General features: G+C 43.5%; 1 protein-coding gene across 7 annotated transcripts in view; it reads right to left on the bottom strand.

Annotated features, from left to right (window-relative positions):
• Window positions 1–234: 234 nt before the first annotated feature.
• Window positions 235–13649, bottom strand: part of Znf143 (zinc finger protein 143) — a 37945-nt gene continuing 24530 nt past the window's right edge. For 6 of the 7 annotated variants that reach the window (XM_076563456.1, XM_076563454.1, XM_076563450.1 and 3 more), the window contains exons 11-16: window positions 13453–13632; window positions 9660–9887; window positions 7749–7897; window positions 4315–4476; window positions 1985–2131; window positions 235–765 (exon numbers count right to left, since the gene is read on the bottom strand). In XM_076563456.1, coding sequence (XP_076419571.1) covers window positions 682–765; window positions 1985–2131; window positions 4315–4476; window positions 7749–7897; window positions 9660–9887; window positions 13453–13632 — 950 coding nt within the window. In that variant the 3' untranslated portion in view covers window positions 235–681. Of the gene's footprint in view, window positions 766–941; window positions 1047–1984; window positions 2132–4314; window positions 4477–7748; window positions 7898–9659; window positions 9888–13452; window positions 13633–13649 lie in introns of those variants that run through there. The other variant, XM_076563451.1, reaches the window with a different exon arrangement.

The raw sequence follows: 13649 nt of genomic DNA, 5'->3' as shown, positions 1-13649 counted from the left end.
TGGGATTCCAGGCACAAGCCACCGTGCCTGCCTTCCAACACAGGATTTAATGTTTACTTTAAAATAACCAAACTTTTACATTTTGTACACAATCCAATGTAATGCTAAAATAATTAGCATTTTAGTTTGAAGAAGCATTATATAAACAGGGATGGGACACTATAAATGAGGTCTTCAATTCTTGAAATACAAATAAAAAGGGGTGTATGGTGGGAAAAAAATCCAGACACTAACTGGAGGGACATCTGAAGGCTTGCATCCTTTATTTTCTGTGATGGCTTTGAAGTTATGATTGTTTGACATGTAGAGCCTTCGGCACATTAGATATAGCCTTTTTTTTTTTTTTCACAGTAAGTTAAAATCTCATCTTGACTCTGTATAGACCTGGACGGTCTTGTGGGTGGATTCCAGAAGTCTGCTGTGTGATAAAGAGTAACATGAAGGATTGCTGTAGTGCCCTAATTTCATACTTCCTTGTACACAATGAATCACTTTGGGAATTTATTCCAGGGGCTATGTACACAAAAGTGTCAAGAAGAAAATGTTCTCCACTCTTGCATAAAAAACGTGTACAGTGCTTCAGGAATGGATCTTCTGCTCTGCTGGGCCGGGCCTCAGGGATCTCTGCAGCCAGAAGATGGGAGGCTCCTTCCTCCTACTTTATTGCTCTGTGGTTGAGTATTAATCATCCAACCCTGGCGTTTCTCCTTGTTGGATCCTAGATGCTATCCTGATGGCTTCTTCCAGAGATGGCTGTTCTCCAAGCTGAAAGCAGATCACACAGAACATCAATAATCCAGAGTCCTGGTCTAGGTGATGAATCCAGAGAATTGTTAATGGTAGAAGTGTCATTTCTCTCTGTAATTCTGATGCTTGGGAATGCTAAAATATTAGCTAACTTGATTACTAATAGATAAAATCAAAACTTCTAATTACTTACTTACTTTACGTTCTTCAAATGCCACGTCAGCACAGCCAATGGAGCACTTGCTCAGCAGCCTGCTTCTGCATCCATGCACTAAAGAAAACTAATGGCTGGCATTTCCCTGTTTGTCAAGTAAACATAAGGAGAAACCACTCCTTATACAGAAGGTCTGTGCACCTGGCGTGCAGGGTTTAATTTTTTCTGCTGGGAACAGGGACTCTTCCCCAGAGAATGCTCCATGTCTTCTGACACACCTCACTTTGGGGCTGTGTGGGCACTCTTGGGGGAATCACTGAGGGTCTGTTCACAGCAGGTTCACTTCCAAGGAGTAGCTCTCATGTGCCTCATAAAAACCCTGCCTCGTTAGACTCCATCTTGACTGTGAAGATGGCTGTCTGAGTACACACAAGGACACATGCCTGACAATTTTCTCTTGCTATTAATTCCCCAAGAATATGCAAAGCAAAGTCGTAAAGAACACTGTTAGTTTGTGTTGATTAAGGCTTCATATAGCTTAGGCCAATGACCTTCATTCAACTTTTGATCTTTCTGCTTCCACTTGCGTGTTCAGATTATAGGACTGAGCTACCAGGCCTGGTTTGTGGTACAGGGTTCCATGCATTCCAAACAAGCACTCCAACTGCATACTTCCAGCCCAGGTTGGGTCTTTTTTTTTTCTGGGGGGTAGGGTGGGGGAAGGTGTTCTGAGAAAGGGTCTCTCTACATAGCCCTGGCTGTCGTGGAACTATCTGACCCCAGATAAGTTTTTTAGGGTGCACAATATTTTGGGGAACACAATACCACCACAATGTAAAGCAGGCTGGCCTTGAACTCAGACAGCTCACCTTGCCTCTGCCTCCTGGGATTAAAGGCATATGCCTCTATTGCCTGGTTTCTGGTCATTTTGAGATCACATCCATTATAGCAATTGTCTTAAAACAAGGCAGGCACCCAGATGATTTTGTGCATGGCGTAAACACTGAAAAGTCACACTTAAGACCCAGAGTGCCAGGGTGAGAACTCTGTACTGCTGCTGCTGTCCACCTAACCTGTACTCACCTGAACTGCAATCTGAGTGCCATTGGACGTTGCCACTAAGGTCAGAGGTCTGGTTTCTGTAGTTACTAAATGATGGCTATGTTGTTGGTGTCCCATTTCTGAAGAGGCTGTATGGAATGCTGCCAGGTCTTGAGCCACAATTGCAACCTTAAGTGAAGCAAAATGAACAAAACACACATGAAAAAATTACCTATGACTCAAACAGATTGAAGTCTATTTTTTTTTGTGAGGGGCCAGAGATGCATAGGCACTTCCTTTCATTTGAGGAAGTTAAGGCTCCCTCAGAAAGGATTTACCTACAATCATGAAGTAAGTCGATGGCAAAACAGGTAGAGAGTACTGTGGGAGCCCACAGAGCTGTCCTAGTGAGATCTGAGCTTGCTTTACCATCAGGACTGCATAGGAGGATGATTGGATCATGGACCTGGGTACCTGGTATTTGGAAGGGTCTACACTTGGCTATATCTAGCAAGGGGGAGGTCTTTTTCCTCACCCTATGGCATTGTTATAAAAAGCCCTTTTGAATAAAGTTCTGGGGCCATGCGATGGTGGCGCACACCTTTAATCCCAGCACTTGGGAGACAGAGGTAGGAGAATCTCTATGAGTTCGAGGCCAGCCTGGGCTACAGAGTGAGTTCCAGGAAAGGCGCAAAGCTACACAGAGAAACCCTGTCTCGAAAAACAAAATGAAACAAAAACAAACAAACAAAAAGCTCTGGGCCGTTGGGTATTGACCCAAGTCCTCCCGAAACTCTCCTGTGTTTCTGTCTTTCCTTTCGTTGGCTAGGCCTATCACTCTATCTACAAGTTTCTCATCCCTCTCTCCTCAAGAGTACTCTGGGTAAAAGTGGGAGCTGGCCTCTCACAGAGTACTACAGAAATGGATCTGCCATGCCTAACTTCACTGGTTAGGAAGATGAGGCTGTTCCCAGGTTCTGCTATCCTAAGTGGATGCTGAGGACATTATAAAAGTCAACTAACACATACCACAGATGCCTATTTATTCCCGAGTGTGGACAGGACTATTTTATCCTTTTGTATTTACAATTAGCTTTCCATTTAACTGGTGAACCTGGAAGGACTGGTGATATGACTGACCAACAGCAACATCTCCTAGAGACACTCCCCACCTAGACTCATGGATCTTTTGCAGTGTCTCCTGAAGCCTCTTGCCACAATGACAGCTTAAGTTATTTATTTTTATTTTATGTATATGGCTGTTTTGCCTGCATGTATGTCTGCCATGTATGTGTGCCAGGTGCCAGAGGTGGCCACAAGAGGGCATCAGATCCCTTGGGACTGGGGTTACAAATGCTTATTAGCTGCCATGTGTGTGGTGGGACTTGAACCAGGTCCTCTGGAAGAATAGCCAGCGTTCTTAACCACTGAGTCATCTCTCTAGCTTTGTTCTGGTGGTGTTTTTGAGACAAAGGCCTCACTATGTAGCCCTTGGAAATTGCTCTGTACACCAGGCTAGACTCAAAGATCTGCTTGCTTCTTCCTTCCAAGTGCTTGGACTAAAGGCTTGCACCTGTACGACTAGCTGTAGGTGTTTTTTGTTGTTTTTTGATTGTTTGTTGGTTTTTTGAGATACAATTTCTCTGTGTAGCTTTAGATAGAGCCTGTCCTAGAACTTGCTCTGTAGACCAGGCTGGCCTCAAACTCACAGAGATCTGCCTACTTCTGCCTCCTAAGTGCTGGGATTAAAGACATGCACCACCACTGCCCGGCACTGTATATGTGTTTTTAGATAAAATTTAATTTTAATGTGTTTATATCTATGGAAGTATATGCTGTGTGTGTGTGGGTACCCTTGGAGGCCAGCTGGAGTTATAGGCAGTTGTAAGATACTTAATGTGGCCGGGCATGGTGGCACATTCCTTTAATACTAGTACTGGGGTGGCAGAGGCAGGCAGATCTCTATGAATTCAAGGCCAACCTGGTTTACAGAACTAGTTCCAGGACAGCCAGGGCTACACAGAGAAACCCTGTCTTGAAAAACCTTAAAAAAAAATTACAAAACAAAAAACAGCCTAATGTGGGTGCTGGGAACTGAATTTGGGTCCTCTGAAGAGCAGCAAGCACTCTTGTAACCACTGAGCTGTCTCTCCAGTCCCTCATTGCTTCCATCCTGCTGTGAACTTTATGGTGCTGATGTAACTATCATTCCTATTTTACAGGTAGAGAAAAAAATAACTTCGAGGACTAATTGGCTAAAGAAGTTATAGTCGGCGGCCTGAAGTTTAGACGCCTAAATAGGAATGTAGAGCACAGCTTCTGCGCAAGTTTTGACAGTGATGTATGTACTAACAGTGAACAAGAGTAGTTACCTGCTGTCCTTCTGTGCCCTCGGCGGTGACCATAGCCACAGAATGTGTTCCTGCTGAGGAGATGACTGCATCGTGAGTGGGAACCGTGATAGGTGTGCCGTCCTGCGTTACCATGGTGATGGTGTTGCCAATGGCCTGCATGTCAGCTTGAGATATGTTGACCTGCAAACACAGTGCATTTTACAAATCAGATAATGTTTCTTGTTACATTTGGCAATCTTAACTAAGATCATAATCCTCGTATAAGTTTACTGTGTGAGAGCAAATAAACATTTTACAGTGGAATAAACTCTTTAACTCATCAGACAAGTCAATGTCTGTTTTGTTAGTTTGTTTTTGTTTTTTGTTTTTTTAGACAGGGTCTTGTTCCCACAATGGCCTGGAACACTGCAGTAATCCTCCTGCCTCAGCTTTCTGCTTACTGAGGTTACAGTTGTGAGCCACTATGCCCAGCTTAGACCCTTACTTCTGCCATAATCTAATATCTTTACAGGTACTGGGCCTAACTCTTCCCACTCTAACCATCTCTACCTTGACACCTTGCATCCAGCACAAACCTCTGTTCCCTATGGTCTAGCCATCCTGTGTGTGCTTTTCACCTGTCAGCTTCTTCTTATTATTATTTCATTTGCATTAGTGTTCTGCCTGCATGTATGTCTGTATAAGGGTGTCGGATCCCCTGGAACTGGAATTACAGACAGGTGTGAGCTGCCATGTGGGTGCTGGGAACTGGGCCTGGGTTCTTTGGAAGAGCAGTCACTGCTCTCAACCACTGAGCCATCTCTCCAGCCCCAGCTCTCAACTTCTTTACAAACGTTCTTAACCCCATTTTCTATCGCCTCAAATCTGCATCTGATGTCCCAGCCACTACTAACCACCTGCAGCCCCCAGGAGGGATCACATTCTGTCACATTGTCATGGCTTTGTCTGGCAAGCTCATGAAGATCCTTCAGTGCCCACTGAAGTACCTTCGATGAGAAGATCATTCTAAGATTTCTTGAGGACGGGTTATTTATTTTCTCTCTCAGGCTGCCAGAGTAGTTTATATACCTTTCAAATATTTACCCCTGATCATGAGAAATTATCACTTGATTATGTTAGAAGTGTCTCTTTCTAGACTTTAACATCACTCTTTTGTAGAAGTCAAACTATCTAAAAAAATGTCTTCATGGGCTGGGTGGTGGTGGTGCACGCCTATAGTCCCAGCACTTGGGAGGCAGAGGCAGGTGGATCTCAGTGGTTTGGAGGCCAGCCTGCTCTACAAAGTGAGTTCTAGGACAGCCAGGGCTACACACAGAAGAAATTCTATCTCAAACAAACAAATAAACAAACAAAAAGTCTTCATAGAATAGAAGGCCAAAAATATCTGAATGACTCAGAGAATGAAATAAAATTCCTGAAAGAAATGGAGGAGTAAGTTTAGAAAGAACACAACATTGAAAAGACAGTTTTGGGATAGATTTAGCCTCACTCTGCAGCGTTTGAGAGAGCCATGGATGAATGGTACAGAGATGGGTTCCCTATAAACACCAGAGCTACTCAACACTGCTACTGGCTGCACAGAAGAGAAACTGTCAGATCATCACATCTCATTAGAGGCTGTTTGGAGTTGCTACAGAAGAAATTGCAGGGAGGAAAACTAGGTCAGACAACATCATACAGATTCTGTATGTAATCAATTATCTGATTTAGAAAGTGTCAGGACAGATGGTGAACAAACATCTGTTAGGGGTTAGGCAAATGCGTTTATCTTGCTTGTCAATCAGTGGACACAAAGCACTGTGTGGACGCACAAGACAAAGGTAGGGATATGGGTGCATGTGACGGTATGAATGCACTGGTATTTCTCAATCCTGAATAGTCTGCCTCCTAGCTAATATCAGCATGTTAACAGCTACAAAACCGGGGTTTGGGATTTAGCTCAGTGGTGGAGCGCTTGCCTAGCAAGCACAAGGCCCTGGGTTTGGTCCTCAGCTCCAAAAACAAACAAACAAACAAATAAACGAACAACAACAACAACAACAAGTTACAAAACCAGGACAGGAGTGGTGGCACAACTATAATCTCAGCACTTGGAAGATGAAAGCACTCGGGAGGCAGAGACTGGTGGATCTCTGTGAGTTCGAGGCCAGCCTAGGCTACAGAGTTCCAGGAAAGGCACAAAGCGACACAGAGAAACCCTGTCTTGAAAAACCAAAAAAGTTATCAAAACAAAGAAAGGTGGGGTATGGTGACACACAGCTGTAACCTCAGACCTTGGTGGGTGAGGCAGGAGGATTTCTGTAAATTCAAGTCCTGGTCTACATAGAGTTCTAAGCCATTCAGGGCTGCATAGTGAAACCCTGTGTCAAAAGCCACCAAACCAAACCAACCAAACAAGCCAAATAAAACAAAAAACAAAGGGCATCCTGACTGCAGGAGGCAAGTTCTAATACAGATGGGCAGGAAGAGAGCTCTCCATGGAAGACAGAACATCCTGATAGTCCATGTGCTTGTGTTTTGTTTTGTTTTACCAAAACTACAACAACCCATTACACTACTCTCTTTTTTTTTCCCTAGGCAGGGTTTCTCTGTGTAGCCTTGGCTGTCTTGGAACTAGTTTTGTACACCAGGCTGGCCTCAAACTCACAGAGATCCACCTGCCTCTGCCTCCTGGGTGCTGGGATTAAAGGCGAGCACCACAACCACCCAGAACTTTTTTCTTTTTTTAAAAAAGACTTATTTATGTATTTTATATATTTGAGTATTCTGTCTACATATATGTCTGCACACCAGGAGATGGCATCAGATTCCATTACAGGCAGTTATGAGCCACCATGTGAGTTCTGGGAACTGAATTTAGGACCCCTGGAAGAGAAGCCAGTGCTCTTAAATGCTGAGCCATTCTCCAGATCAGACCCGGTACGTTTGAAGGTCCCAATCTCCTTGTGGTTCTGACCTCTGTCATTTCACCTTTGAGTCACACCAGTCAATACCATTTGTTTTCTACAGACATAAACACCCTCTACTATTACTACTTCATACTATCTTTTTCAGCAGACTATGGAAAACCTTTGGGTGATCGACCACTGCCTAGAGCAGTGGTTCTCAACCTGTGGGTAGTGACTCCTGGGGCAGTCAAATAACCCTTTCACAGGGGTCGCCTAAGACCACCAGAAAACACAGGTATTTACATTATGATCCCAAACAGTAGCAAAATTACAGCTATGAAGTAGCAATGAAAACAGCTGTTGTGGTTGGGGGTCACCACAACTGAGGAGCTGTATTAAAGGGTCGCACGCAGCATTAAGAAGTTTGAGAACCACTGGCCTACTGGCCGAAGTCCAAACTTCATGCTTTGCTACTCAAGGGTTTCCTCCATGGGGACTCAGCCTGTCTTTCAATCCAAGGTGCAGAGAAATATTTAACTTTCTTGACTTTTAGTAGATACTTACATGTTGAGTGCCATCCTGGGATATAAGTGTAACTTGTTGACTCAACCCAGACTGGGTTACTGTGGCTACCTGTGTAGATACAATGTCCTCTCCTTCTACACCTGTAACATATGTGATCTGGGACCCTTTAAGAACATCATCACCTTGACCTGTTTAAAATAAATGAATAATTTATTTGACCAACTAACCAATCTATTTAGACAACATTCGAGATTTTAAATATGAAACAGAAAATTGAATTGAGAGCCGGGTACGGTCATGCATGCCTGTCACTCTAGCACTCAGAAGGTGGTTGGGCAGCCATGGCTATGCAGGGAGTTCAAGGCCAATCTGGGTTGTACAAACCTTTGTCTCAAAAAACAAACAAAAGGATTTTTATATTCTAAACCATGAAAACAGTTTTCAGGACCTCGCCTTAATTCTTCTATCTTCACTTCTGCCAAGCCAAGCTAAATCAAACCCTATCCATCAACTTTAAGTGTTCTGATTTGGGAAGGTCTCGCCTTTACACTTAGATGGAGTGATTTGTGCCACTGTGCACATCCATCCTGGGGACACGAAGGGAGGAATTACACACAAAGACAGACTTGCCCCTCCAAGAGAGTAAGTCTATACCAAGTTCCTTAAGTCACTTAAGATTCATGAAGGTAATAAAAGAGTCTCTATAAACATTAACCACAAAACCAGAATGGCTTGTACACACAATCTACTCGTCTTTTACACACGTGATTGACAGCAAGCTATTGGTACACAATGACATCACTGTGCGTGTTATCTGAGCTGAGGTTAATCATTTAATAAGTAACAGAACAGGAACTCCAGTCCAGTTCTTTTTTCACAAAGAATTAGCAAGGGAGCCAGGCAGAAACCCTGTGTCAACAACCCCCCCCCAAAAAAAAAAGGGATTAGAAAGTGAATGACAATTTCAACATCTAAAACTGCTAGACTGGGCAACCAGGAAGATTACCGACCTCTCTCTTCTCTCAAAACTTGCCAGCTCCCATGGAACAAGCAAGAAAGTCCCTCTTCAAAGAGAAACTTAATACTCTAAGTACTAATCTTAAAAATACTGGTATATGAAGGATTTTAGTGTGCAAATTTACCTAGTGTGTGTTCAGATGGTGACAGTCACTGAAGTGTATGTAATGTTCTTACATATATCACTTTGCGCCTTTTCTTTTCAGTTGTTTATATACCATTATTCCAGTTTTACAAACCCAGGGGATCATGTGAGAAAAAGGAACACAAATCTGTATTTTAGAAAAGCAATCATAGTTGGGTTTTTTTTGTTTGTTTTGAGACAGGGTTTCTCTGTGTCACCCTGACTGCCCTGGAACTCACTCTGTAGAACAGGCTGGCCTTCAACTCAGAGATCTGTCTGCCTCTGTCTCCCGAGTGCTGGGATTGAAGGTATACACCACCACTGCCCGACCCCATCAACAACTTTTTTAACTTAAATGTGTCTGAACATTTCACTCAGGTGTTGAAAATGAGAAAAGAAGTCTTTGCTCTTCCCAGGCAGAACTGCCATGGAGGCTTCCTCCAAAGTCTCCACCTTGCCCTCTTCTCACCAAGCACTTTGTCTTTCTCACTTGCCAAACCCTCCACCCATCTGCAAGTCCCCTTGCCTTAGATCTGTTCCCTTCCCTTCCCCCAGGCCTTGCTTCTTTGCCTCCTTAATCTTTCCAAGAACATGTCTTCAGGAAGCTTCCTCTGCTCTCACAGAAGGTACTAAGTTCTTCCTCTTCCACAACTGGGGGCATCTGTGTCCTTCTGCAACACTTACCACAGTTGTAAATCACGTATGTGTGATTCCACAAATGAAACAAAAGGATCTGAGAAAATGGCATGGGCCATATGCTCGTAGCTGATTCTCAAACTCAAAACAGACGTAACTGTCAAAGCTCTCACCTGGGGGAGGCTCGAAGAAGGCTTCCTGCTCCTCCTCAATGGGCTCTGTGTCATTGTGAGCTGTCCGTTTGTGCATGGCTAGTGTGGAGATCTGTTTGTATGTCTTCCCACAGTGGTTACAGTTGTATGGTTTAGAGTGAGTATGAACGACATGGTGTTTATACAAACTGGAATATTCTGTAAACCTTTTGTCACAACCAGGAACCGTACAGACATATGGCTTTTCTCCTAAGTAAAGAACACACACACAGAGGTCATTTTTACATAGGTACAAGTCATTACTCCACAAGTGGAGAGTGGGACTTCTAAAAATAAACAGCCAAAGCATCCATCACTATAATGCTTGTTTAGCATGCACGATGCAGAGTTCAATTCCTCACATCGGGAGGTGTGTGTGTGTGTGGGTGTCCCTTTTCATCTTGAAATGAAACAGCACACAAGAGAAAATTTGCTATGGTTCTGACTTGGCTCAAAAAGAGCCTGAGTGGCTGGAGAGATGGTTCAGTGGTTAAGAGTGCTTGCTTCTCTTGCAGAGGACCAGAGTTCAGTTCTCAGCACCCACATCAGGTGGCTTATAACCAACATAATTCCACCTCCAGGGCACCCAATACCACCTTCTGGTCTACATGGGCACTGTATTCCTATGCATACCCCCTCTCCCATACACATAATTAAAACATAAAATCTTTGTGGGGTATGTGGCACATAATCATAATCCCTGTTGAGGCAGAGGCAGGTGGATTTCTGTGAGTTCAAGGCCAGCCTGGTCTACAAGTTCCAAGCCAGTGTGGGTTACAGTGTGATTAAATACATGTACACCAGGCCCGACTCCATCTCTTATTGAACCTGGAACTCACTGATTTGACAAGATTGGCTGACCTCCTGACCTTCCCAGAGATAAAATAACAGGGGCATTTTGCCATACTCAGCAAAATTTTCTGTGAATGCAGGAGATTTGAACTCAGATCCTCATGCTTGTATTGCAAGTGTTTAAAAGTGAGGCATTTCTGCAGCCTGTTACAGTATCTGCCTCTGTAGTATTTGACTGATGCTTTCAGTTTTGGGCTGTCAGGAAGGATTACAAATTAATCCTTAACTCTTCTTATACATTAAGAAAAACATGGGCTGGAGAGATGGCTCAAAGGTTAAGAGCACTGGCTGCTCTTCCAGAGGTTCTGAGTTCAATTCTCAGCAACCACCTGTAACAAGATCTGATGCCCTCTTCTGGCGGGTAGGCATACATGCAAGTAGAACACTGTATACATAGTAAATAAATAAATAAATCTTTAAAAAGAAAGAAAACATTTTGTGTACCTGTGTGTCTCTGTGTGTGTGTCAAAAGAGGCATCAGATCCCCTGGTGCTAGAGTTACAGGCTGTCTAGCTGTCTAGCTGGAGAGATGGCTCAACCAAAAACATAAGAGTTACAGGCAGTTGTAAGGCACCTGACATGATGTGTGTTGGGAACCAAACTCAGCTCCTCTGCAGGAACAGTACTTGTTCTTAACTGCTGAGCCATCTCTTCAGCCCTTTATAAATTAAAAACAAACAAAAACAAAGGCTTTGTTTGTTTGTGTAAGCAGGGTTCTTCCTTGGCTGTCCGAGAACTCAGTATATACACCAGGCTGGCCTCTAGTTCAGAGAGTCACCTGCCTCTGCCTCCTGAGTGCTAGTAAAGGCATGTATCACCATGCCCAGCTATTTATTTAATTTTATGTGTATTTATTTAATTTTATGTTTATGTAATTTTATGTGTTTTTGATATATATTTTATATATATCGTGATATATATTTATTTCTGTGCACCAACTATGTACAGTGCCCAAGGAGACAAAAGGGCATAATTTTCTCTGAAAGTGAACCAAGTCTGGGTCCTCTGAAAGAGCAGCAGTGCTTTTAACCACTAAGTCATCTATCTCTCCAGCCTGTTTTTGTAAGCTTTTAAAAATTACATTCATTTAGAGTGTGTGTGTGTGTCTGTGTGTGTGTGTGTGTGTGTATGTGTGTGTGTGTGGGCAATGCATGTGTGTAGAGCATGTGGAGGTTTAAAGACAAACTGTAGGAGTCTGTTCTCTTCTATCTTGTGGGTCCTGGGAACTGAACTCAGGTTGGCAGGGTTGGCAGCAAGCGACCTTATCCACAGTGCCATCTCCCCAGCCTTTGTAGGTTTGTTCACTGTAGTAGTATGGGTGAAGCAATTCTGAGACTATTTTAGATGTAATTAAAGACTGAACACGTGAGCTAGGTGTCTTGCCATAGGCTGTAATTCTAGCACTATGGAGGCTAAGGAAAAAGGAACAATGGTTCCAGGGTAGTGAGATGTACAGAAACTTTGAGGTTTGCCTGGGCTATACAGCAAGACTAGAACAAGAGAGAAAGGGGGGTGTGGGGAGAGGTGTGTGGAGAGGGTGGAGTAGGATGAGAGACAAGACTGAGTGACTATGTAAATGTTTGGATGTCAGAAGCCAAGTCTCCCCTGTGGAAGGAGAGAATACATACAGAATGGAGGGAGAATACAAAGAGCCCTGTGGAAGACCTGGAATTAGAACCCCAGTTCAGTGTTGGGGTCAGTCTGGATGATAAAGCATGTATACTTGTATACTCATTCATGTCCTGAGTCATTTTTATTTCCATTTTCTTGTGTAACTACCTTTTCTTACAGTTCTATACAGTAAAAAGATTCACAAATTATAACATTACATATCATCAGACATACAGTAATTGAAAATGGATTCTTGTTTACTCTCTAGATGCTATTCTCAAAGTAGGCAAGAAAAAGTTCTTTTGTTTTTTTTTTTTTAAAGTTCTTATTTTGGCTGGTCATGGTGGCTCATGCTTTTAGTCTCAGTACTCAGGAGGCAGAGGCAGGTGGATCTCTACGAGTTCCAGGCCAGCCTGGTCTACAGAGTGAGTTCCAGGACAGCCAGGGCTATGAAGAGAGATCTTGCCAATAAGTAAGTAAGTAAATAAATGCTCTTATTTCAATGAAGAGTCTCAGACTCGGTGAAGGGAAAGATTTGGCAGATGATTCCTAAACAGGAAAATGGCTGCCCATTACCACTTGGAACAGCAGTGTAGCTGCCTAGGCTGAAGCAGAAACCAACACTAGGTGGCACCAAACGGTCAAAAAGGGAACAGACTTGACTGTAAGCTTTTTGGAGGTGGGGAGATAGGGGTATCTTTGTTGTTGTTTGTTTGTTTTTTGAGACAGGGTTTTTCTCTATGTAGTTTTGGTGCCTGTCCTGGATCTCGCTCTGTAGACCAGGCGGGCCTTGAACTCACAGAGATTCACCTGGCTTTGCCTCCAGAGTGCTGAGATTAAAGGCGTGCCCAGCCTGTGTCTTTGTTTTTAAGTGTCCATGTACTTAGGCTGGCCTTACACTTACTATATAGCCGGAAGATGACATTGAACTTCTGATCCTGCTCTCTCCATGTGTCAAGGGCTGGGATTACAGGTGTGCACCAGCATCCGCCTTCACAGCTTTGGAGCTCCTACTGTTGGCTGCACTGATTCACCTGATCAGTCAGTCGTACATAAACGCACTGCCGTTTACATTCTGAATCTTTCCCTCCCTGTCTGCTGCTTTCTTCCTTTTTTTGTGGAGTGCCAGATCAAAACCACGCCTGCCTCTGGCTCTGCCTGCCCAGTGCTGGGATAAAAGGTGTGCACCCCACATGTGTTGTTTCTTTAAAGAAATCTTGAAGCTGCTTAACCTCTTCTCGTCATGTGAACTGGGAGGAAGAGACTAGTTGGAAACCTTGAAAGGCAGGGCCAAGACATCAGCAATCATTACCTGTGTGTATCCTCACATGGTTTTTATAATTGGTTGCGCTGGCAAATGCCCTCCCACATCCTGGTTCTGTGCAGTAGTAAGGTCTTTCTCCTGTGTGTGTTCTAATGTGCACTTTTCTGATATTTGATGTTGTAAAGGACCGACCACAGCCTTCAATAGGACACTTAAAGGGCCTTTCTCCTGAAGATACAAAAGGG

This window comes from Peromyscus maniculatus, chromosome 1 (assembly GCF_049852395.1).
Source record: "Peromyscus maniculatus bairdii isolate BWxNUB_F1_BW_parent chromosome 1, HU_Pman_BW_mat_3.1, whole genome shotgun sequence".
Lineage (NCBI taxonomy): Eukaryota > Metazoa > Chordata > Mammalia > Rodentia > Cricetidae > Peromyscus > Peromyscus maniculatus.
The sequence above is the reverse complement of the archived record's forward strand: the minus strand, read 5'-3'. Positions and strand labels throughout refer to the sequence as shown.